General features: G+C 41.8%; 1 protein-coding gene across 4 annotated transcripts; it reads left to right on the forward strand.

Moving 5' to 3' along the window:
• Window positions 1–1,337: 1,337 nt before the first annotated feature.
• On the forward strand, window positions 1,338–19,318 carry LOC135486064 (paladin-like). Of its 4 annotated transcripts, none has more exons than XM_064768557.1 (19): window positions 1,338–1,754; window positions 3,737–3,887; window positions 9,641–9,807; window positions 10,477–10,653; window positions 11,320–11,487; window positions 11,795–11,958; window positions 12,766–12,841; window positions 13,576–13,950; window positions 14,373–14,468; window positions 14,728–14,862; window positions 15,305–15,421; window positions 15,830–16,009; window positions 16,323–16,373; window positions 16,647–16,799; window positions 17,228–17,377; window positions 17,765–17,848; window positions 17,986–18,126; window positions 18,230–18,385; window positions 18,652–19,318. In XM_064768557.1, the coding sequence occupies exons 2-19, from the start codon at window positions 3,767–3,769 to the stop codon at window positions 18,793–18,795; spliced, it is 2,655 nt and encodes an 884-aa protein (XP_064624627.1). In that variant the 5' UTR covers window positions 1,338–1,754; window positions 3,737–3,766; the 3' UTR covers window positions 18,796–19,318. The 4 variants fall into 4 exon arrangements, with proteins under 4 accessions (XP_064624627.1, XP_064624636.1, XP_064624645.1 ...); XM_064768566.1 differs by having other exon boundaries at window positions 17,768–17,848; XM_064768575.1 differs by lacking the exons at window positions 1,338–1,754; window positions 3,737–3,887 and adding an exon at window positions 9,285–9,458.
• Window positions 19,319–27,021: the final 7,703 nt, after the last annotated feature.

Genomic DNA, 27,021 nt, shown 5'->3' on the forward strand with positions numbered 1-27,021 from the left:
TATTCCGGTCCGGTGAGTTCAAACTGTAAGATGAGTATTGTACTGGAAGAATATAATTGGACTTAAGCATTGCGGTCACATATCAACTTTTTAGAGTGATTTATTACTTTAAGATTATAAGATCAGTTCATTCAACAACAGGGCGAAGAGTGATTTGTCACCTGAATTATGACATGTTGGGATAACTTATCAGTTCCATATCATACATTTGCTAATTAACACCTTTCTATTCATGAATCATATACCGGGGACACGATACAACTGCAAAAAAAAACCTATAAAATGATTATTGAGTTGTTCGATACGTTTGTTCGGGGCAGTATAGACATGATGATATCAGCATAAGTCAGATTGATATTTGGACATGAACAAGACTATAGATCTACTTTAAGCTACTTTTTGCAATAAATTACCTCAGTAATTGTTGGTATTTTACACGAGCATGTAGGTCAGAGTGGTTTTTCTTTTCTGTAGGTAAATATATATATAGTTAAGTAAATGAGAGGGCCAGGTGTCATTGTGCTCACCGTATCGAACTTTGGTTGAGAAATGGGCTATAGTTATACCCAAATGTAAAATACATGTATACGTCACATTGTCGTGACCTTTAAAAGTTGGTCAAATCAAAAACCTGGTAATGTCATGCATCCCAATTCGAAGTACATTAGTACAGGTTTAACATTTTGTGTTTTCAGTTTCGGCCCCCTAGTGGCCAAGTCGAGAATCAGATCTGACCGAAATTTGTTGTCAGAGGTCACCTGGCCTAGGGGGTTATGCACACAAAGTCTCAACCCCTTCAGCCTTAGCGGTGGTCAAAAAAAGCTCAAACGGCCAATATACGCCATTGGGCCTCTGTTACCTTGAAAAGTATAGGTCAAATCAAAACATAGTACCCGGAGTCATTGATCCGAATTAGAAGGACTTTTCCAAGCGATTTCGCATGAATTTTATCACGCATGCGATTGGGACCAATGGGCGTGGTATGACAAAGCACATTTAAATCCATTCATGCCCTTACTCGCATTTTGTAACTCACAACTCAAAACTCGCATCTCATAACTCCGATCTCATGTTCGTAACCTCCTAGGCTTTCGTAAGTTGACGTAAATAAAAAATTGATATAGTTTTTTTCGAAGAATCCACAAGCAAGTGAATCCTTGGATATAACAATTGCCCATTTAATCAGCTGATGATCGGTTCTCATATCTCACAATAGGTGTGCCATCCGCAATCGAGACCAAGCAGCGCCTCGGATGCACTCGGTGTAATCCGAGGTGTCTGAAATGAATAATACCATGTATCTGCCGAGTGGCATCATTGTCATTGCAATCGTTTGACATATCGAGTAGGCGCTGCAATGGATTTCTCGTTATATGTTTGTATATACGTTCCGAATTATCTCCAGGCACATAAGTTGGAGATTTGTTATCAAAAGTAGAAACGCCCTTAAGGCATTCTTTGGAGCAGTCGAGTGCTGTGATTCTGGTATCTTCACGCCCCTGCGATTACTCAAGGACTTAGGTAATAGCCGCCTATGTTGACAGACACGAACTGGCGAGTTCATCTGGACGGAAACGAGCCTTCGGGACGACGCCATCTTTCTGCACAGAGGGAAGTAACCAGTGATAACGAGCATCATTGTTATAGCGGTCTGATAACTGGTCGGGTGACCGTGTTGGGGACTGGATAAAGCAGTTGTCCTCAGTCATGGAGATTTGTAGGGAAACTTGGTTGCTTAGTGCCACTGCTTAGAGGTGAGTAAAGGATTTTTGTCCGTTGAAGTAGCCTGCACAGTATCGTCGTGTTTGAGCAATGCGTTGGTATCCCGTTATTCTTTATGCGCGTCCGTTCCTGCTTTCTTAACCAGTTTACAAGTTAGCCTTTGGAAGACTACAGGTAGTTAGTTGGAATACAGTCCTCATTCCAAATGTGGGTGGTCATGAAAATATATACATCAAAAAATACATATTTTGGCAATGAACTGAATTTTACAATTTATCACAGTATCATAGGCCAGTATATACTGCAAAACTAAAGACTCGATTTGTATTTTGTCTTCCATGCAGTTTCGCGAACGAACTATGATATTTATACCGGAAAACCAACCAGTTGTTTGACAAAAACAGTTTCGTAGTTGTTTTAAAACTGTCATATATAATCAAAGGTACATGTACATGTACTATGATAGTGTTGCATGATTCTCTGGCAAAATTGTGTGGTGTATTTCGCATAATGTATGAGTTGATATTTACGTTGATAAAGGGATTTGTACTTGACGACTATCAGTACGCAATGCTAGGCTGCGTATCAATATTATTATGTACAGCGTATCGGTATCGAAAATTTGTTGATTCTCCATTATATTTTGTATTCGGAAAAATGCAATACATGATCATTGTGTCAACTATGACATTAAATAGTGTAAAATTATATAGCATATTTATCTATATGTGTATCTGTCAGTGATGCAATGAATGAAGCCCGATCGTCATGTTACCTTTGTTCGGAATCTTTCAATAAATGTTTCTACAGTCTATGCTGTATGTATGTGAGCATAGTTGAGATATAATATCTATACTCTATATTACAAAATCAACAAAGAAAGGCAAAGCCGAAACAGGACGTCCTGACAATCCGAAAACCTTGTGTCGCCAACTCATTCGATATCCAAACTACGTAAACAGTTTGCATGACATGAAACAACCATGTGCATAAAATTTTCTGTTTCTTGAATATTCCGAGACGGTCTTAGATTGGTAAACCAAGATGCTCCTGTTACACGGATCTAAGACTGGCCACATTCAATTAGGTCAGATAACATGCACATGGTTGTTCGATGCCATTCAGCACGTTCAATTTGGATAGACAATAGTGTTGACGGCATCTTGTGGTCCATGGTCACGACAACATGTTCCGGTTGGCCATTGTTTCAATTTTCTTTAACTAGTCCACTGTACCCGTGGCCGCCATCATCAGAGTTTCAGTGTACTATAAGTGATGTATTGATAAACGAAAAGAAATCCTTACTAAATTCGAGAAAAGTTTGTGTGTTTGTTTGTGCGCTCATATCTCCCAGACCGAATGGCTGAGCGACCCCAGATTTGCATAGTAGCATTTAACGGTGACCATGAAGTGACCGATGAGAAGTGAGATGTCAGTAGGCCAATGGAACAGTACACAAAAGGCCGATACTAAACACGCCCACCGGCCAGCAGTAGGCCTATCATCAATCTTTTTCATTCGTCATATACATTCAATACAAACCTTCTTTTCACAATTTGATTCCGAACAAAAATCGATCACCAAGCTGTGTGTGAACGCGCAAAAGCTTTTGACTGAAGAGACAGGGCTCGAGACGTCGCATTGTGACGTCATGACGTCAGCAGACCCATCCTGACGTCGGAGCCATGTGTGCGCTTGACGCGAAGGCAAAATCGCCGCGCGGGCAAGCTGAAGAACGTTAGATAAAACCAATAAACGGCGTTATATCGGATGTCAGTTGGAAATTCAAAAATCGGGCTTCGTAAGGACATTTTCGGGACCCGTTAAATGCTACATGCAAAATCTGGGGTCGCTCAGCCATTCGGTCTGGGAGATATGAGCGCACAAACAAACACACAAACTTTTCTCGAATTTAGTAAGGATTCAACCGGTCTTGGATCGCTGACACTAGATTATATCACGATATATACAGATTACATGTAATTGTATTTTCCTCTTGTTTGTTTTGTTGTAGCAAGTGGTTGCAATCGGACAGCGTTGCACTATGGGAAGCGGATTAAGCTCAAGACCAACTCCATCAGCTTCATCACGAGCTCAGCAACACCCGGTCTCACATCTTAGACACGACCCAAACAGAATATCCGTCATGCCAGTCGGAAGCCCGGGTGGGTGAAATAATTTTTTTGTATTGTTTGTTATGATGGTAGCCTTCCGTTTATATTTCATATGGTGATTGGATATGTAAATGAAAATACAGGTCGTGAAAAAACCTTCTAAATATCATTCCGTCGGTAAAATATAATCTGTATCCTTCAGTTTCCTTGGCAACACTGTGTGCGAACGTGTAATTAAATAGCATTGGTCATGCAAGCGAATGGTATAAATACGACTTCATTAATTTAGTTCATACCGCCGGGATCATTAATATCATCGTAAACTTCCCATATGATAAAATATCTCCATAAATCAACGGCGCCAGATAATTGGGCCTACTGAACAGTTTTGGAGCTTCTGCAGTCAATAATCCGAATATGAATCAACGTGGCGCTTACTCAGCATATGATTTTCATCTTATATCAGTATATTTTTCTGACTTCCATCTTAATTGTTGTCGATTGGCTAATTAGAGCCATGAAACCATCATTTTACGATTGTGCATGCAGCCGTGGCGTCAGTGTAGAGGCAACATGGTATGCCAGAATCTTCCCGAGTATCGATGTAATCTTATGTTTTGTCTCTTATACCGAATTTTAGCCATGAAGATGTCTTCGTAAACGGAATGACTTTTTGGTAGTATACACGTATGTGTATTTTACGTGTCATATTCCTGTACAAGTAGCGGTTTTACGTACATGTATAATGTAACTAAAAGCGTCGAAATCGGTCATATTTAATTGTTTTCGGGATTGTCTGGTAAAGGTGTGGATATCACACAAAAGACCGGTAGTAAACCCACGTATGCAACTGAGCAACTAGCCTATATTTGTAAATACAATTGACCTATCCAACTGCTGAGGTATTCTGGGTTCCATTGTTCTGTGATTGTCACTTGATTACGTCAAGCGGGCGTGCCGTCATCATGCTTCTGATGTAATTGAAACTGATCAGTCCCGCAAGAGAATGCGATGACACCGAGAAGTGTTGAATTGGTAACATATTGGGCGCAACTCTCTTCGCCGTCCTCATGGACGTGTTATATGAGCTTTGACAAGCTGTCCTGCCGTCACAGATCACACCAAAGATGACAACTCAGATGTGTTGCATATTGTTAAATATTGCGTCGATGTTTTGTCGAAGTGGCGAATCAACCGAATTTTCCATTTTGCGTTAATGACTTTGTGTAACTAGTTTTCCCGCCAATTTCAACATGCGTGAAATTCAGACGATTAATCTGATTGGTTACTGAGATATAGCAATACATTTAGGCGAATCCGACATCAACATGTATTTATTTTTTTTGTCGTAGTGGCGAATCGTCGATTCGTCACTTCGACAGAAGTGATATTGATACTTGGACGTTGTTTTTTTTCTTTCGAAGTGGCGAATAGTCTAATCCAAGGTCACAGTACTCGTTTTAATTTTGTTTACCTGGTTATTAATCGTATTTATTACGTCCTGCGGTCAACTGCGGTCACTCTAGGCAAAATGAGTGCAAATGATTCTGTGTGTTTGGTCATTTCCATCATTTATTCATGAGACATCAGACGCGCTGTCCTCTTTGTTACATAACGAAGTTTTGTGGTCATTTAAGGTAAATACAAAGTGAAGAATATCCAGTACCCGATTTATCCGATTTGACATTGTTGTGCCCGCCCATCCAATTGATTGAATATGCTCATCATCATGAATGACTCTTCGTACAACCCTTGACAATTAACCATGAAATCCCAATGTATTTTTCTTCGGATGAATTTGTGACCTCAGGTACATGGCTAAAGTCAAGTTTTTGTTTTCAGTCTCACGATGCCGTGCAAGGACTTCGATGTTGCCGTCCGCTGGGACAAAAATAACGATGTGAATATTGTCAGTTCTACTGATCTCAAAGCTGTCGAAGGCGAAATGTCGATTGGAAAGCGCATCAAGATGTGGTGGAAGCCAGAAAGGCGTTGGTGGCATGGCACTATTATCGAAGTAACGGAATTAGATGAAAATGATGACGAACATCAGAGGACGTGCGAGATAGTTGGGTGCACCGAAGAAATCTTTGCAGCATGTGTCTATGTAACCTGCCAGCGACTACTTTGCTACAACCATTTCACGGGGGACTGTCCGTTATGTACAGGTAATGGTTCGACAACTCCAAAGCCACAGCAAACAACTAGGAGTCAACCCGAGAACCCCGCAGATGGTATAATTGGGGATGCTGATGATGTGATCCCAGAACAGCCTCCAAAGAAGTTCCAAAAGAAAAAGGTGCAGCACACGATGCCGTGCAAGGACTTCGATGTTGCCGTCCGCTGGGACAAAAATAACGATGTGAATATTGTCAGTTCTACTGATCTCAAAGCTGTCGAAGGCGAAATGTCGATTGGAAAGCGCATCAAGATGTGGTGGAAGCCAGAAAAGCGTTGGTGGCATGGCACTATCATCGAAGTACCGGAATCGGATGAAAATGATGATGATGAAGACAACATCCCGTTATCTGTGTTAGCTGCAAAGTCAACTGTGCTCCCGTTAGTTTCGGATGTCCAAGACTCTTCTGACCAAGATGAGTCGGATCAGTATGACTCTGATCGTGATCCAGAATACGTCCCTGGACCCAGAAGCGACGAGAGTGAGGACGAGCGTCCGACGACGTGCGAGATGGTTAGGTGCACCGAGGAAGTATTTGCAGCATGTATCAATGTAACCTGCCAGCGTTTACTTTGCTTCGACCACTTCGAGGGGGATTGTCCATTATGTACAGATAATGGTCTGACACCTCCACAGCCAGGGCAAACAACCATGGGGAGCCAACCGGAGGATTATCCCATGGAAGGTATTAGAAGGGAAGGAGGTGATGTGTTGCCAGAACCACCAAAAAAGAAGTCCCGAAGCAAAGAGGTGACTCGTTTGAGGAATAGCGGTGAACAGTACACCACCGAGAAATCTAACCGTACCATTCCTGCCAGGAAAGCCCTGAGACCGCGATGCGACGGAGAGGTGTGCGATCGAAGAGGATTTCATTGCACTGTCATTGATGATGAAAGAAGGCAATCAATTTTAAATTCTTACTATGGACTCGGACAGCTTCAATTGCAGCGGGAATGGCTTCGATCATTTGTATTTTCATCAGAGCCAGTGTATGCCAAGAAACAAGAAAGCAGGAAAGGACGATCAATTCGTTATTTTCTACCAGGCATTTCTAATGAGCGCCTCCCTGTCTGTAGGGTGATGTTTCTAAACACTGTTGGTATTGCTGAGAGACAAGTTCGCACTGTTCTGTCGAAAACAAGTGATACCGGTGTGCTTGCTAGTGAAAAGCGAGGGGGGAGATGCCCGTCAAGGAGAGAGTCACATGGGGAACTACTCGCCGCTGTCATCGCCCACGTTGATAGCTTTCCAAGAACGGAGTCGCACTATTGCCGCCAGAGTTCCACTTGTGAATACCTGTCTCCAGATCTTACAGTAGGAAAGATGTACCAGATGTACCAGGACGAACATCCGAGCCACAAAGTAGCCTTCAGCACTTACTACAGGGTTGTGAAGAGCAAGAAACTGAAGTTCTTTCAGCCAAAGAAAGATCAATGCGGATTGTGCCAGAGCTACCGCGAAGGAAGTGATATAGAAAAGGCGAATCTGCGAGGGAAGTACGAACCACACGTGGCTGAAAAGGAGCGGGTGAGACAAATCAAGCAAGACTTGAAGTGTAAGGCATCCACGATCAACAAGAATAGCCTTGTCGCCTCATTTGATCTGGAGCAGGTGATTTATCTGCCAAGATCAAATCGCTGCGAGATATTCTACAAGCGCCGGCTCTCATGCTTTAACTTCACAATTTGTGACATCGTATCAAAGGATGTTCACTGTTATCTTTGGCATGAGGGAATCGCCGGACGGGGTTCTAACGAGATATCGTCAAACCTGTGCCACTTCCTTCACACTGTCGACTCATCTGACATTCGCACAGTTTCACTTTTTGCCGACGGGTGTGCGGGACAGAACAAAAATACCATCATACCTTCGATGCTTCTGCACTTCGTTCGGGGTTCTACGCATATTGAGGAAATTGTTCTTCACTTTTTTGCTACCAACCATGGTCAGAATGAAGGCGATTCTGTCCATAGTCGTGTCGAGTCAGCCCTGAAACGTAACCACGAGGTGATGGTTCCATCGCAGCTTGTTCCAATAATAGGTATGGCACGCAAACGGCCTTACAAAGTGTTTGAGGTGTCTACAGAAGATGTGAATGACTGGAAAACTCTTTCTCAAGATTTAGGTGTCCTGCGAGAGAGGTTAGCAGAAGATGGCACACATGTGGTCTGGACAAAGGTTATGCAATTAATGGTAAAGAAAGCGGATCCAAATGGCATTTATTTCAAAATGTCCCACCTTAGTCATTCCTTCCATCGCCTCAATCTAAATACGAGAAGATTCTCTCATTCGCCGCTCACTGAAGGTCCTAGGCAGGCCTATGCCACAACGCCAAAGCTATCTGCCGAGAAATACAAAGACATACAATCTCTCTGCGAGGGTGATACACCCGTGGTGCGACTGCGTGAACACAAACTATTTTACAAACACCTCCCTCATTGATCAATGACCGGGCGAATCATCAGTGTTTCACCAAGGGATGCATTTTAGTTTGACATTGCTTCCTGTTATGTAACTAGCTACATGTACTGCAGACATGTACAAAAACAATTACATTTTTGAACATGACCAATTACCATTTACCAATTTGAGAGACGGTTACCATGTTTACTGTATTGTTGACTATACCATGTTTACTAATTATTGTAGTTACCATGTTTACTGTTTTAAATGCTGTTGCATATTTTGTCCCAAGTTATTTTGTTTAAATAAACTTTCATGTAATTGCTTATAAATTCTGAATTCGGTCTAAATGCTAGGAATCTTTATCGAATGGTACTCCATTACCTCAGTGCATGATAGTAGATGGTCCAGGTTCCCAAAACACGGTATAAGCCAACAGAATACATTACCTCGCTAATGTATGGTCTGGCGAATAGCCCAATAACGTTATGAAGCGTTTTCTCTAAGCGACGAATCGATGGCGAATCCGATCTAGCCCCAACATTCCTTTCTCTCAAAGTGACGAATCGGTGGCGAATCAGACCCAATCTCTCATGGGTTTTTCTCTCAAAATGACGAATCGACGTATACCAACTTCCGGTTGGTTTTGCACAGCTTCCGGTCACAGTGTGAGTGACAACACTAGTGAAAAGGATTTACTAAAAACCTCAATTAAAGACATGCGAAAAGATTCCTGCATCTTTTATATCAGGAAGGCAGTAAATTCGGAACTTGGCAGGCGAACATTTCAAACGACATTTTCTCAAAAGTGACAAAAATGCCGATTCGCCACTTCGACAAAACATCGACGATTGGGTGCAACTGAAGACACCTCGTCTTCCTTCGCCGTCCAGTGCATGATGGTCGTATGATAAAAGATTCATCAATCGGCCGTGCCGTAACCGTGATCCGCAATTGATTCTGAGGCAACGGCGTTGGACGATGTCTCTTGCGTTATTGGGAGGTGTGAAATGTTCAAGAATTGATTGAAAACCTATTGGGTATCAGTCATGTTCCACTACCATTATCAAATTACGCACTCCATTTTCAAAGGGACTTCTTACCATTGTCCGTAAATCTGAATCGTAATGCATGCGACAGGTCATGATGCGCCTCGTATCATTGCTTGTCAGATGCAAATGATAGCACTAGTGCAGTTTCAGAATAGAAAACAACTTTCCAGTTTCCAACGACAAGACAGAAGGCGGCCCGCACATGCTGCGAACCAACCAGGTGGCACCCATCATCATCCGCAATTGCCGGGAAGAGTTCCAGCATGTGTCCGACTTCAAGGACCCAGTTGTTTACGGATGTATAGCTGACGGCATGGTACAGCATGCCCTTATTAGGGTAGGTTCCGTTCAGGGAGAAAGTTACAACAAAGTACAATGTAGTAAACAAAGTTCTTATCCCGCCATGTAAAAAAGATACTTTGGACTGAAAATGCACCTCCTACCTCTTCCCTTCCCATTCAATAGTTTACCCAGTAAACCCGACATGACCAAGGAGGCGTTTTGATATCCTCCATGGAAACGCTAGGAATGCCCGGGAAGAAGCTGAGGTGACATTCCATTCTCTGCCTTCTCGGCCACCTGGTTGTGAATCGAACCTAGATGGCAGAGAGATGTTACGGGCTCAGATCGTAAGCACTGCACAGCCTGTCACATCGAATGATGAATAGTTTTAGCTCCACTGATGTGCAGAACGTGCTGTCCACGTGGCGGAATCGACGGACATGGTTGACTCTGTAGTTGTTTGCTAAACATAAACTGGTGAGTCAATCACCTTAATGAGAAATGCAAACTATGGCTCCGTTGCATATAGGACTCATTGAGACCGGATAATTGCACACACAATAACATATTACCGTGTCTGCTATAATTCGCTTCATCGAATTATCAAATGATTCACCGATATCAATTTGAGGTTCTTGCGACTCTGCGAAACCGTACCAACGTTGAAGAGACTACAATGTAAGTCCAATACATCAGCCAGTTATTCGTAAAAATCATATTTCAGAATCAGTATTTCATGGTAAATGATGTCAACAGTAAAACTGACCGCCTTGGTACCATGGAAACCTACCATACACCCAACGTGCGTTGTGCCAAAGGGTTTCCCATCTATGGCTGCGGACAGCCATCAAAGAGGGGTTTACACAAAATACTCAACCGACTCGAGGAAGACGGAAATGACGTAAGTCGTGAAATGAACAGCTTCGGCTGTCGCAACGGAAATCGCCTTGTTACATGTTGGAATTAATATCGGGCAATGAAAGCACACTGGGCAATGGTGTTGCCTTGGCAACTTAAAAACAACCAGGTACGCATAAGCCACCAGTCTGTGTTCCGCCTGTTTCGGGTAAACCTTGGTTGCTATTCGTTGTGACATGGCGTGTATAATAAATGTTGTCAGATAGACGGCACTGATCTTGCGTCATTCGCAACAGATAATTACGTTTTATAGAACAATATACCATTCATTAGGCACGATCATTATACTACAGGTGAGGGTAAATCCCATCCATGACAAGCTTTATTTGGCCACGATACCATGGTAACAAACAACTTATACAATGGAATAATGCCGTGGGCATTTTCCATATGATTGATCACAGAAGTTTCATCCTCTTTGATTTCACTGGCCTCTGGTCGTCTGAACATGCTTGAGGGTAAAACTGCAGCAGTCTATGCAAAACTGGCCCCAGAATCTTACATAATATATACTGATGCTTCTAAAATGTTTGAGTGTCATATTCTCGCCACTGGTTCAGTTTTCTTTATGGAGTCAGTTTTTTGCACCGCAGCATCTATCCGGGGCCTGTCTTTCTGATGCCTTAAGATCTTATTTTCTTGCTTCCAGGACATCATAATGTTCCTGCTTCGGGAAGAACCTGTTTTATATGTTGACACAGGGGACGACATGGTTACCTACTCCCTCCGCCACGGTGACAATCTTGACGAATGTCTCGTGAACAGGGGGAAGAAACCAGCAGAGTCCGAGCTGTTCGAAGTGGTCGTCCGAAAAGAGGTTGGTACAACCAACTTTAGAGCCAAATATGCGTTTTCCGTTCACCTAAGGGGTTATTTACATGTATATCGTGTTTATAAGTATATAGTAAGGTGCCTTCAAAAATGGTCTTCAAACTTGTGCTACGAAATCCGCAACTGACATGGCTGAGTTTGCCGTGCCTGCAAATTCGCTTTCAAACCGGAAGCCTACTGCCAGTAGAAGATGAGAATTTTTAACTTTGAGAACGAGAGTATACTACTTCTTACGAGATTCTAGTCCGCAACTGCAAGCTATGGTTTCTAATTCTGATTTCAATTCTTTTCAGATCATAGATCTTGCTTGCCTGAAACATGACAACCGTTTCTACTTCTATGACGACCTCGACAAACTTGCCGATGAACCTCACGAGTTTAACGTGGAATTTGCTGACAATGTCAGTGTCAGTGAAGAGATCTTCCGGAGACCTTGTTTCAAACGGTCAAATCTTAGGTAGCAATTGTTTTGTTAAGAGGCGAATCGTTATAGTAATTACTATCGTTTTCATTTATTGTTAGCAACGTGCTGGAGGGTCGCACTATTGCCACAGGCAAAATGCTCCGATAGTAGCAATTGCATCAGTGTTGATGTAGTTCATATCCAGAGAGAAGACGACGCAAAACGCTGATATACTGCGCAAGATGAAATATCTATAACTTGAGTGTGCCGATGAAACAGTCCATACTAGTCAGTCGATGGAATTGTAGTTTAACCATTGATAGTATTTTTTTAACATTATCAAGGTTATCATTTATCAAAACTATTTGATTGATTATCCGTTGACATTCTTTTCCACCTATTGAATGAGAAATATCAATAAACAATGTGAATTCTATGATATGAATCTGATCCTCGTCAATTGACGTTATTTTGGCTGCATTAATGGTTAATCAGTAGGGAATACCCGATACGATATACATGTATCAACGGTATATACAATGTCGTGCATTGAATGCGAATGTGGGCGACTCGATTTCAAAAAGTGGCCTCAAGGTAATTCTTTGGTATGCTTACATCTCTCAAATGCACCCTTTTTCATTTAGATTTTGTGCTTTCATTTGCTTTTTTAAGACATGTAAGATGGGCTTTACGGAACAGTTTCTACAATTTCGTAGATGGTTGTAGTGTAAAACAATAAAAGTACAATGCATTACACTCGGGGAGTAACTCCGATCCCCCTATATTTTTTTTGTCACTTTAATGGCATAAACCCTTTCTTCCAACTGCTATGACGTTTGCAACCCATTCTTCCATTTGTAGGTACAAACGCATCTGTGTTCCCGTTGACTCTGCACCACTGGAAGAAGAATTCGATTCCTTCGTGCAGGTTTTCAAGGTTGGTCATCAATCTTGTCAGCTTATCTCTCCACACCGTCATATCTTTGATATTATATCATTGATTGATCAGGTCTATCTCGCTTAAAAGTGCATGTGTGACTAAAACCGACCTCGTGTATTGGCACTCACGGCGAAAGAAATTCTGTTATTGGATCCATCTCGGCACACGAGGTAAAACGGTCAAATCACCACTAGAGAATAATAAGGCACCGGTTATATCATTCTTGCTACTGCTAATAATTGAACTGACCTTTTCATCAAGCCATCATTATCGTTTCTATGGCTCCCATGAGACCAGAGGACCAGTGTTACCACACAGTTTCTGCCTCGTCCACCGGCATGGACTAGTCCAGGCACTTGAATAGGTGATGGGGGACGGAACACCCTGGCAAAACATCGTCAGTAGGACCAGTGTGGTGTCTGACTTATCAGTTGTAACTTGTTAGACAAAAGTTATTTTGTAAAAGCAATGATGGCATGGTTTAAAATACAACGAAGTTCATCTACGATGACCTTCTTTAAAGGACTGAGTTGTCATTAGCTGTCCTTTGTCGGTGTTTGGCCGGCGGTTCTGAAAAAAATAACCATGCTTAAAAGTTGCCAATTCTGGCTGCTAGGTCAACTGACCAAAGGCAACCGCTGTGCAAGGTTGAAATATGAGTACGTCGACCCTCAATTAGTTGTGAACCTTTCAAATTTAATATACCAGTGGGTTGAATTTCTACATTTCAGGAAACACCAAGTGTTTTCATGGCGGAAGATTCCCTCCCAGCAATAATCCTCATGGACCACACGGGCATCGGGCGGGCACACACGGGCATGGTCATGTCCTACCTCATATACTGCCAAAGAAATGGCTTCCCTGGCCGAAAGGAGGACTTGTACCCATCGTCGAAAACAGAGAAACTTAAACGGGGACACTCACGTTCTGAAAGGGGTGATTTCGTTGCCGTGCAGTTGTTGGTGGATAGTTTGAGGAACGGCCATGCGGTCAAGGCTGAGGTTGATGCTGTGATTGACATTTGCTCCGAGGCCGGTAACATTCGGAATGAAATTTATGAGAGTAAGACCGCTTTGGAAGGTCTCAAGGTGGATTATGTAATACAGGTATTCCCCATTAGAATGGACGTCTCGGTCCTATTCATGTCATCATTCTCCCACTTACTGAACATGAACAATTCGCATTGGCGGTGTGTCATCGATGTCAATAACGATATTTTTCGAAATTCAAAATACTAAACAGCTGGGAAAACTACAGTCTCACAGCTACCAGTCTCACATCTTCCTGCAAAAAAACACACTTTGGAGTTATCAGGCTCCTAAAAATCATACACTCTCTACTGAGAATCTTAAAAACCGCTAATTGCTTTTCATTTCGCTGAAAACAGGCTCTATGAAGTGCATACATGTATTTGTGTTGGCCAAAAAACCTTCCAAAGCTTTTTTAAAGTGTGTGTCGTTAGCCCAGCATCAGTGTTTTAGTCGAATCGTTTTCTTCTCTGATCATTAATGGAAAAATTCTCTTTCAGGGCGGTAGTGCAAGGGAGTACTACCTGAAGAAATGCATCGCCCAGTTAGAACGATACTTCTATTTGATTTGCTTTAATGCCTACTTACATGACGAGGTAAATCGCAATATAATTCTTTAAAAAGTATCATCAAGTAGCTGTATACTAGTAGCTGTCTGGTTGAATTTTGTCATAACAATATACTTACATTCCATCAAGATTTCAATTGTTCAACTTTCTTATACATGTATATATATCAAAAGGTCATCAAGGCAGATATTGATAACATCGACCCCTAACGAAACTGCTTCCATAGGACCTAGAGGCCTAACCCGGCAATGGCAAATACGCTATGTTGTAAAATATGATTTTTCAGTATCCCACCATGTTTTCGGAATCGTTCAGTAAGTGGATGAAGATGCATCCAGAGCTCTATCGTCTGCTTGGTCATCTCAATGTGTGCGAGAGGAGAGCGCCACCTAGTCTGCTCACCAAGGAAACACGCTTTCTGGTAAGGAACAGAAGATCTCATTCCTGAAATGTTTGTACCATTACTAACAACGCTTTATAGCGGGCATCTCAAAAGTTCCGAACGTAGAAGGAGAAGGAGCAGGCCTTGTTGGTTAAGATCGTCGTAGTCAAAAAAAGTGGTTGCAGCGCCGAAATAACCTCAATGGTAGTATACTGAGCAGTAGGCTATGGGGAGGTTATTTCTGCAGCGAATGCAGCTGTGTTAACCAGGAGGCTCAATCGAAGTCGAGAGTCCAGAGGTTGATGACATGATCATCACTAAATTGACCATGTGAACCACACCTACATGAAACGTGGCCTAAATTGGATTTGTATGATCGACATTTAAAAAAAGCATCAGTTTTGCTCCTTATGAATCCTGAATTCGTGATCGTTAAATTACATTTAGCCCGGCTCCTCTCAATTTACTCTGTCTTTCAAAGGTGATGGACGATTACATAGGTTTAGATGTTCTCAGTTCTCACCAGGACGTTCAAGTATCGAATTTCCGCAAAATGCCTTTACTTCCAATATATGGTATGGCACAACCTTCGAGCCAGGTAGGTTAGACCGGAGAAGCAGCAGTACTCAAACTTACTGATGTGATAGCAAAAATATATACGCTTTATATATTTTCGGTGATAGGCGATATTATTGGAGCTCCAACATCATCACGCAGATAAGTCGTGATAAAGCTAGCGTGGAAAAGTTCTTCTTGATTTCCAATCATCAAAGCACATCCATAATGGTATTTTCACCAGAACCTTGTTACTATGTATTGAGTTACAAAACAATCACCCTTTGTGCCATCTCGCCAAGACAGAATGCTCTGGAGATTTAGAAAACGCCGCCACATTTACGTTTGAACGTCAAGAAGAAAAAGAGCCTCATCACTATAGCCGAGAAGAAGATTTTTTTAATATCAAATTACAGCATTTGACTTGATTTGCTACTCCCATCTAATACAGGGCATCTCTAAAGTACTTCAGTACTTGACGCACAAGAAACAGAGTCATCCCTTCATTGCCTTCTTCAACCTCCGTGAGGACATTGTCCTTGAATGTGACGGCGTTACGTGCGGTGTTCGCGACATCACCAACTTGGAGGGAGCCATTAACCTTCATGGTATTAACCAAAATGAGATTGAGGTAAGGTTATCGTGATCATCGTGCGGTTGTCGTCATCATCGTCATCCTCATGGTGATGGTGATGGTCATTGCTGTGACAGCGTCGTTGCCATCGTCATCATGGTCAAATGACTGCCAACTTGTGCGAGCTTTGATGGACTAAAAAAACAGTCCGTGCTATTTTGCATTTGACGTAAAAAAAACTCGGCCCCCTTCATTATGATCCGCACTGAGCATTTTAAATATAGACTTGTGTTAAATAATGTTTTTAAATGGATATAGTCTTCGGAAGAGCTCTCCTCATCTAAGATGGACTGATGCTTTCTTTTTTCAGGATTTAGAAAATGAATACAAGAATGAAGTTATATCAAATAGAAAGTTGTTTGTAAGTAGTACTGCAGTCGAATTCGTCAGCAGAACACTTTCAATCAGTTTTGAGATTGAGCATTGAGTCGACTCTACAAACACGTGTGTATTCACCACCAGCCTGCTCTATTATTGTCAGGGCAGCCCCTGGACAGATAGATGCGACTATTGGAACAAGCAGACACATACTGTATGGAAAAGGAGGATATCACGTCATCACGGTTATCAGCTATCACAACAACTTTTCGATGAACTAATTTTAATGTGTACCTAAATTTTCTTTACTTTGTAGGTGTATAAGGAACTACACACAGCTAAGGTGCCACTAGAAATTGACTCCGTTCTGACTCCCCTTGAGATGTTTGAAGAGCAAAGGCCCAAGTTTACACCGGAGATGGCCTACTTCAGACTACCTATGCACAATGATTGTAGTCCGGAGGAAAAGGTAGTGGCATTTTCTCCAGCTGTGTGAAAATAATAAAATCATCAGATTGATGTGCTTGATATCGGAGTCGGTGATACAGAAATGTTATAGAATCATCATCGTCTTCTTCATCATCGTGTTCCTTAGCCTTATGGCCATGAATCAATGCGGCAGTGTAAAAAATCAATCTCCACTGATACTTTTTTAGCGGCCCGAGTTGACTGGTTCTCTCTCGGACCTTGCTCCACTCCTTAATGGGTCTTACCCGCTTCCTTTAGCCCTCGACTGAACCCTGTAGAACGATATCCGCCGAATACAACTCCCCAAAAATATGGTATTTCAATTATCCGGACCGAGATTTATTGTGTTGCGAGTGTTGAACAACATATCGCGGGCAGCACAGTCGTCTTCCTCATTGACGACATTAAGTTTCATCATTAATCTTACAGGTTTATGACATGCTAGTTACCATCTTGAACAACTTTGATAACCTTGAAGTGCCTGACGAGTCCCCAGCCTTGGTATTTCATTGTCGGACTGGAAAAGGACGCACAATAACCGCAATGGCCATTGCTGGGCTTTTCCTGTTTCACAAGCGTGTAAGTATGTTTCGGTTGTTAATTCAATCAAAGTATGATGTGCCTTTATACGCTTTCCTGGTGAAATGATTCCAAAGAAGAACGCGGGCTGCAATGAGGTTTACAGAGCAAAAGCATGGTATAGTTTTCTTTTTATCAGTTCATGGCATCTTGAAGAAGTCTGCTGGGGACAACCAAAGCATTGGGTTGAAGGCTGATATAATCGGTTGAAACCTTTGGTGTGCATATAGCACCAGACAACGCTCGACAAGATGTACGTGCAGAGGCTACGGAGGCAGTACCTCATAAAGCTTAGAAAGATTCCATCTCCATTCAGCTCATAATCCATTAAAGACCTACCAGCATGGTCTTGAAATTTATAAACCATTCTTTTTTTTCATTCTTTAGCAGGGCTTCCCATACGGTACGAAACCCGGCGAACAAGAACGGATATCAGTGCCGAACGCTCAGTATACAAAAGGTGACTTCCAGGTTAGTATACCTCCTATCTTGGCACATCCAGAGCGCTCCCCCGCTCCTGATATACATTCTCATTCTTCGATTTACATGGCCTCGCAGCCCCTCTTACTATATAATCCTCCTGTAACAGCCCTCATCACTCCTTCCAGGTGGTGCAAACCCTTGTTCGTATTCTACCAGATGGACACCAAGTAAAACGAGAAGTGGATTTCATTCTTGACCAGATCTCCGAGACTATGACGCCAATGCACTATCATGCTAGGGAGATCATATTCGTGACATACAATAAGGTAAGGCACGCCGAACCATACGACTCAACTTTTGTACGCAGTCCAATTCCTATGCTCGCATTGATAACAATAATTTGGCTCATTTCGTACTCCATGATTGCAGATGAAGAAAGCTCGCAGCACCAAGGAACGCTTTATTCTCAAACGTCGGAGTATTGACTACCTTGAGCGTTACATCTATCTCATCCTCTTCAATGCTTACCTTCACTCGGAGAAAGACACCACGTGGGACAGGTCTTTCAGCTCTTGGATGAAACAGGTGAAGTTACTTTCTTTTTGTCCGGGGGGAGACTGGGCTTCTTAGCCCTGGAATCAACCAGTCTAGGAGAGAAACTCTGAAATCAAACCAGGAAGTTTGTGCCCGTCCGCTGGCGATTTGTAACCAAACCAGAAACCGCGTAACCTTAATGACGAGTCAATGAACGAGTCAATGACAGGAGCTTCGTCTTTGCCATGCCGTGACATAATATAGTATGAATGTTTTATTTATAATTTTCAATCTAATTATGGACCTTGTTTTTCTAGGTGGCAGCCCCACACGGCGTCTACGATATACTTGATAATGTTGCCTTCACTGAATTCGAAGAGAAGCCATGCGACATGAGACACATTCGAGTGCGATGGCGGGACAAGACGATTCCACAAGGATTCCAGGGGAAATTTATATGAAACTTACAAATCTTGATAAACATTGATCCTACATGTTATATGTAGTGCAGGGACCGTTCAATGCATTTGATGCGTTGCCGCAGAAATAAAGACATGCCTCCTTTCCTGATATTTTGGTCTTTGAGAGTGAAATTGATGTCCGCGCATCGAGATCAATCGTCTTTGTGACCTTTCATCACGCCTCTGTTGGTGATTCAAATTAATATACCGTTTACGGCCACAATAGTCTCGCCGGAATCCTTTAAGAGTGGCTCCTCCATCAACCCACACCTGATAGAAGGGGAAATTCTTTGTAAAACGGTGTTGTTCAGCAGTATTACTGTTTTTGTTGTTTCATGTTTGACAATGATGGTGAGGTTCAATGCTCCCGAGACAATTTTGATAACAGTCCATTTCTGCAAATTTTTACACATACAATGTAGTTTAGTTTTTGTTTACAAGTAAGTGAGGAATCATCTTAACTTCTCGATGATAAATTGAATATTATATAACGATATGCATTTAAATGTAAATAGTGTTGGCATACTATTGTTTCTTTCCTTATTTTCACGATGTACATGCTGAGGAACGTATGAAATGTGCGTACCCTTTGATATCTTATAATCAAACGGCATTTATATTTCTTTCACATGTGGTTAATAACGACCATGAGAGGATGTATTTGCTGGCTGCGTGCATGGGCACTTACACATCAAATAAAGATGAGACCGCTGGCGTACCTAGAAGTAGTAAATGTCCCCTGGAAAAAGCGTTAGGCCCTATTGTATTCTGACGGATTATGGTATATGGTTTCGAACCATGACCGTCAATGGCCTAGAGATTAAGCGCATAATAGAATCCTTTGTTCCCCGGACATTCTGTCCTAGCGCACTTCAAACTAACACAGGTGTAAAAGGAATGGACGTCCTAGGAATACAGGACCTTATACGATAGCTGTGTATTGTCAACGAATGTGGTTAATGGTTTGGTTAGGGTTAGCTACATAATCTTCAACAAAGGAACTCGGCGACTCTATTCACTTTAATAAAAGGACCGGACTTAAGATTCCAGGGGGACTTGCATTTCTTTTTCACCGGGTCCAACATCTATCCCAATTTGTAGTTCGGCCGGTGGAGCATCTTATCAGTGCTCCCGTGTCAGTGTACCCCACTACTACTTTGAACATTTGCTTAGTGTATCGAACCTGCATGTCGAGATGGAGCCAGGATCCATTGCCTGGAAGATAATGGTACTACCTTGAAGTTGCAAGACGGAGCAGCAATCGGATTCACCAGACGCTCTTGATGTATTCATTTTCGTCACCAGATTAAGATTGGGTCATCATGAATGTTGCCACCGAATCAAAGGGTTTCGATTACTCCAATCAAGGGTCTTCTATTGCTACAATTAACGGCATAGGCCTATATCATAATCCATGAAGGTTACACGATGTCAGTATGATGGAAAATTTGATACTTCCAAACGAATTTAAACTATTCATTCATCTCTCAAAAATGCTTCTGACACGTGGAGTGACCGAGTCAAGGTCACTGACGAAGATGCTGTTTGAAGTGAACGCTGGGTATACTTTCTCCTATTAAATACTCTTTTGTGTGGTGAATGAAAAGCTTTTCAGCACACAAAAAGATAATAAAAAATCGTTTGGGGGCATATCATATCATAATCGTTCTTCATCAATGTTCTTAAATGAACAAGACTGCTTGATAACTATTAATTTAGCCAATAAGCCACCTCATGGGTGCTATATTTATTTTGTATTAACTCTCCCTCCCTCAGGATAATTTTGCGCGATCCGTTCTTTGATGTGCGGGCTATCTTTAGCCAGGCTTTTCTGAAATAACTAACTGCGCTATTTGAGTAAAATCAAGCTGTGATAATGATCTCTTTTACCAAGAATTTTTATAAAAAGAAAAGGGGTCACCCCAAAGTGTTGTTTGACGACTAATCAGTCCTTTGATCAGTAACCAAGAGGTCTTAAGTCGCCGTAATGATGGTTGGCCGTCAAACGATTCTACACGTTATCTACATTTTACTTCGAAGCAGAGTTACATAGCTACTTGTATTTTGATTATTACTTTATGTCCAAATTCGAATGAGCATGTTCTGTTTGTGTCCCAACAATTTGCTTTTGTCCTAATGCGAATCATCATGTTCTCGAAGCGACTTTTAAATTCCAATTCGAATACATGTAATTATATTCTCCTGTTTGCCCAGTCTAACTAATACATTGTGCTGTTGTCCCAATTCGAACTATCACATTCTCCTGTTGGCCCAATTCGAACTAGTGCATTTTCGTCACCTTTATGCGCTTTCAGTCAAATAGATTCCTTCTTGCTTCTTCTTGCCCAATTTGCTAAAGAGCGATAACACCATGGGAGAGGTAGAATGCCCCGAGGTGTCTTCCTCGTTCTTGATAGCGCATTACTGATCATGGATCTGACGTACATGAAGAATCCGGAAAAAAGCAAAAAGGAAGACATGAATTGACGTGTAATTGGAGCTGCATAATTGGTGAGAAACGGGATGGCTTAAAAATGGGAGAATCGGCACGAATGTCACAAAGATGGTACTCTGACATTAGGTTTTGGTCCAAATATAGTTCACAGTCGATATTTAACCACCATTTCACCTTATCCATAATCGCGACTCCTCTTTGGATAAATCATGTGTAGGTAATGTTTTTCCTCAGAAAACGTCTCGAACTACGAATCACAGTTGTACAATGTCTTCATAATTCCGTTTTAGGAAAAAAACTGTAAGCAAAATATTACTGACAAAGATAGCCTTAGTATGTTGATCCATCTGAATTACATATGAAAACGGCCTGTCCAGTTTTAAAACCCCGGGGTTTTGTGCAACCTTTTTTTAAATTGAAGTCAAAAGGTAAAATAAAGATGAAATGGCCGTTCTCTGAGTCTTAAACAAAACTAAACCTTAGTTATGCGAAAAAATCAATTCATCTAAGTACTGTTTTTTGCTGCCAAGGGTCTGAACATGTACACGTGCTGATTGTTTATGTTACGGAAGCCAGCAGCCAAGCCCAGCGACTAGCTCTGACGTCCGCAATTACCAAGCCGACTGGAGAAACATCGATTGAAAATACCAAGAAGTCCGGACCGATGCAACAAAATAACTTAATCCCGCCAATGTAAATTCATAACGTAACTCTCTGTTACGCGAACATCCTTCTTTCTCAGAAGTTGTAACACCGTCATACCCAAAGCGAATACAATTTATTTCTTACATTTTACAAAATAACTTCATCTGTCAAATGTTATGCATTCATAATGTTATACGAGTCTGGCTGATACTAAATGTAGTACTAGTACAACCGTTTTCTTAGAACACATGCAGATTCAACAGAAACATTTCTCAAGAATTATATTTATATGCCCTGCGTGAAACATTCTTTCCTCATTTATACAAATTAGTTGGTGAGGACGAGTCTCTCCTAGCGTTGCATTGAATAATTTAGTGACAATTTCCCAAACCATCCTGGTTCATACAAGGCCACTAAGGTAATAATTTGCCAGAAAATCCCCAACGCCGAAATCAATAACTGCTCTGAGTGTCTGTGACGTCAACAGTGGCTGACTGAAGAAATCCGCGGCCAGAGGCAGTTGTTATACCTTGGGAGGTGCCTGGATTTCGCAGGTATGGCTACAATGCCTTGTAGCTCAACAATCAGCTGGGGAATCGGAAGAACCTTGTCTGCTGCTAGCCCTGCTGCTATACGGCCGAGATGTGACTTGATTGCGTGGCCAGCCGAAAGAAGAGTTCGCAGAAAAAAAGGGAAATGGGTAAAAAATGATTAGGTGGTTGCTTGTAAGAGGATGCACCATATTTATTATGACGTCACAGATATCGGCCGCATACCGACCCCCAGTTCTCTCTTTCTTCTGTTTTGACCTGCCTGATTCGCTTACGAATAAAATATGATTCTGTGTTTGAATCACCGCCGATAACGGGGCATAGAAAAGAAACAGCCAGTCTGCATGTAATAGCTGAGTATTGATTTAACGCATTGCTAAATCTCATGATATTAGCGGCCAGTCAGTAACGTGATGGCTCATTTTAAAGCTTGGTTCGCTCTGTACATTGGTTACATGTGTCCCGATGATGGTAGTTCAGGAACTGGACACGCCGACGCGATGAAAATGTACATGTAGGGTATTAGTATTTCTACTTTGGTGTACTCATCAGCACTGTTCGCGGTTATATCTATTGCGTATTTAAGTAATTGGAAATATATATTTCAGCTTCAAATTTCAAATTGTAGAACGAACGAAGCTAGTCTTTAAGCAGGCCATTTAGTGCAGGTCAACGAGTGGAGACATCACAACTGTATAATGACAATGTTGACGTTATCTTGGTTCTCAAATGGATTGCACTTTTAGTGCTACTTCCACGTACGACTTCGGGTTATAAATACGCCTGGTCGGTAAGTATACCAATTTCCTATGGGATGAATTTGATTTGGAATATTGTCTTGATGAGTAGTGCAGTTTTGGAGGTGATAACCGAAATGGCAGAGTGCGTATTGAAAAATTAATATAATACCAACGTCCTTCGACAATGTCAACTAAGTCGCCAGTCAAGCAAGGATCATCGAAAGGCAAGTCATGCCAATTTGGGCGGCAATCCCCTCGAAACTCCCCGATTCGACTATGCCCTAGATATAGCCCACGGCGCACGGCTAGATCGGGGAGTTTCACAGAAATAGCTGGATCAGGCTCTGTTGACGCGTGGCCGAATGTACAACAAGTTCTCGTTTAAATCAACAAAAACATGAGCAAATTCATCATCAACTGCACTAGTTGGAACTAGACTTTCAGTGATTACACGATTTGATTTAATTTTCAGAAACATCAAACGAACAAAATCTTATAAGGTATTTATTTAATCAGTAAAAGTACTAGTATCCTTTAGGTCTCATGACGTAAACCCCGCGCTTCTGCCCATGCTGCCGGCTGATTTACGGCAGGGGTATTTGGTGCATGACATCGATCTCAATCAAATGCCTTCTAACACCACGAGTAAAGTCCATGCTTTACATGTATGTATATCCGATTGGGTAACTACATCAAAACATCCGCAGCACTCGCTGCCGGTGGCAGCAATCTTGGCCCTAATAACTTCCTGGTTCGGAGCGAAAGTGAGGCAGGTGGCACGACAAGGCAGACGACACAGGCGTTACCGGAAGTAAGTTAAATGTTAGATGAAATTCATAAGGTTAGAAGTCTCTAACCTCTGACATTTATTGACGGAAAATAATCTCTTAGAGGTTTGATTTAATCAGATAATTTGTTTACTTGGATATCTGTTTTGTTTCAAGGTTATTGTGAGGAAGTAGAGCAGACTTGCCTCCATTTCATTTCCGGTTGGCTGGGCTTGCTCGCGACCCCTCTAGCGATCGAGTGGATAATGACAGAGAGGCAATTTTTGTGAGAAATATAATTTCATAAAATCGACATGAAGGATTCCATGCATGCAAGCGCTCCGAATTTGATATATTATCTTTGAAATAGCAATGTTCAACGTTATCGTGTTGGCAATTAACCGAAAGTAAAACAGAAAGTATTGAGAGTTGTTCTTAAAATAGAAACTATACACATGTTCACTGGCGAACCTTATGAACCTTACTATCAATTATTGGACAGAAAGCGCATCGTGAAGTTAAGTTAGTCTCTAAAGTTGCATTAGTTACTCAAGCCTTTACCAATTATCCAATTTGGTTCAACCAGTGTTGTGTGTCAGTGTTCCCCATCGTTATGAGAGTAACATGGTCAAATGAAAATGACTGAACAGGTGCGAACCGAACGAGATTAACTTCGGAGGTATCCTGTGTTCAATTTTCAAATTATGAAAAGAAGCGGCTTCATTGAATCATCTATAACCATGATTACTGCCAGTCAGGCAATCACTTCTTTGTTTTACCTGCCGCACTTGGTTCACAAGGTCTTCTGAAAACTATTATAAGAGCGGGTGAATATGCGCTACTACAGTGGAACACCCCTTTTTACTTAGATGTCAACAGAGACTCGATCGAAATTGATACCGCCTTTGGCCTTGATTCGAAGTGTTCCCTACTTCCGGTTGACGACAAAGGAAAGAGACGCTAAGTTCCGGTTATGTTAGAGTGAATGTTTTCCAGCTCGTGTAAGTCTAAGTGTACGCCAAAGGATCTAGTGTCCATCAGCTTGTTCAGCTATTCAAAACACTGATGCACTCCAAATCCACGTCTCATACTGCACTTGCTCTTTGCCTGTAACAGCCAAGATAGAAAAACCCCCATAAATCTGATCAACTCTGAATAGACCGGATCATGGCCGATGGATTCCCAAATGAAGACGAAGTGACCACGGTGCCAATCATATTGATCAGTTCTGCGAAAAGGATCGATTCAGATGGCAGCATCTAAGCCGTATAGTTCTTATCTTGCTGCAGCGACGTGATTCTGCCTTGAAAAAATATGCATTAGATAACATGGAAATAAGAAAATAACTGTCCTTTGGTCGATGATAAGATCGTAGTAATGTTGATGATGCCAGACTGTGATTATTTAGCTTCTGTGATGAATAAAGGAAATGTTATGCAGGAAGCAGTTGGTTGCATGCCACTTTGGTTGACCTGGCAAAAGGTAATCGGAAACTAGGAATCTTATGGTATCTCATTTTACGCATGTATGCATCATTCAACGGACGTCGCAGTCGAAAAAGACTTCAGGTGGAGACTTCCACTTCAGGTATTGAACCCCTGATGAGACTGACTTCTTAACGACTAGACCACGCCCCTCTGGTGTGGGCAAATGCATCTTAGCAGTATCAAACATAACACGGTTACTGCTCAAAGAAACATTGTGATGATCACTGAGGATGTTGGAAGCATTTGCGTTCCAGGCCTTGTTGTAGACTTGTTTTTATCCTACGCAATGTGCCTCCAGGCATACCAAGTTCAAACTCGACATTTTGCAACATTCATTTTTTTACTAACAAGTAGGATGTGACATTTGAGAGTACTTTTTCGATAGACGCCGGGTTCTATCAATGCACCTGAGTTTAGTTGATGAATGAGTTCACATACTTATTTTCCCTTTACCTTAAATGGCAATATATCTATCCATCCTTTGTATAAATCTGCATTAAGTTTTCACTCACAGCTTCAATACTTGAGAATCAATGCCAGTATTCAACTATAAACTACTTCTATCACACCTACAGACATACCACTCGCAGAATATCATGCCGACAGTGCTGTTGTTACACTAATATAAAACAGTATCACATGCCTAGTTTGATCCCGCGTTATTGCGATTGTAAATTAATACGCAAACAACTGTAAATCTAGGCGATTGTACCTCTAGGTCTAAATGTACATCAACCTATAAGTGACACATTACCAGCAATTCCCAACCTTTTAACTGCGCATGCGCCAAACTCCCCTCCAGGGCCAAGCATACGTTTTCTATAGCAGATCGAGGTGAGAGACATCTCACGGCTTTCTGTGTAACTAAAGCCTAGTTGCCGATAGCGTATGTGATTCTATGACTATCAAGGCATTTGCAGGCCAAATTTTGAGTTGATTGGTGAAAATTTTTCCATGTCCACCTATGGGTTGAAAATACCACGTGAATTGCAATTTTTCCTAATGTAAATTCTAAGAAAACATGAAAATTGGCCGACTTCTGTGGCCTTTTTGAATCACATAGAGTTTGCAAATTTAGTTTGCCGATAGCTCCTGCAGAAGGCAGCATCATACTGAGTATACTGAAACACATGCCATTGGGAAAATTGAAAATTTTTCCATGTCCACAGGGGGGTCCAAATTGGCGTCCCAAGTGGATTTGAGGAGAGAATATATGTCCAAACATCAACATACATGAAAAGCTGGACCTCAAGTGATCTTTGAAGATATGAGAATGACTGCCCTTTGATAACTTCTTGCTTTATTTGTCCACTTTATGGCCTAAGATCCCTATCTTTGGATGGTTCAATTAAGGACACTAGGGCTGGGAAGGGTCATGTCGGGGGGGGGGGGGGGTAGGCGGGTGACCAAGCCCGAAATATTATATTGCATCCTTCTCTTCAGCATATTTGCCAAAGCTTTTGCTGTTGCATGGATTCCTCAGATGTTTGGGCTCTCTCAGCTCTGTCATTTGGTAACCTCTGTCTGGGTGTTGGCTAGGTAGATAGGATGGGGGGGGGGGGGGTTCCTGACAGTGTTGAC

The sequence above is a fragment of the Lineus longissimus genome, chromosome 1 (assembly GCF_910592395.1).
Source record: "Lineus longissimus chromosome 1, tnLinLong1.2, whole genome shotgun sequence".
Taxonomy (NCBI): Eukaryota; Metazoa; Nemertea; class Pilidiophora; order Heteronemertea; family Lineidae; genus Lineus; species Lineus longissimus.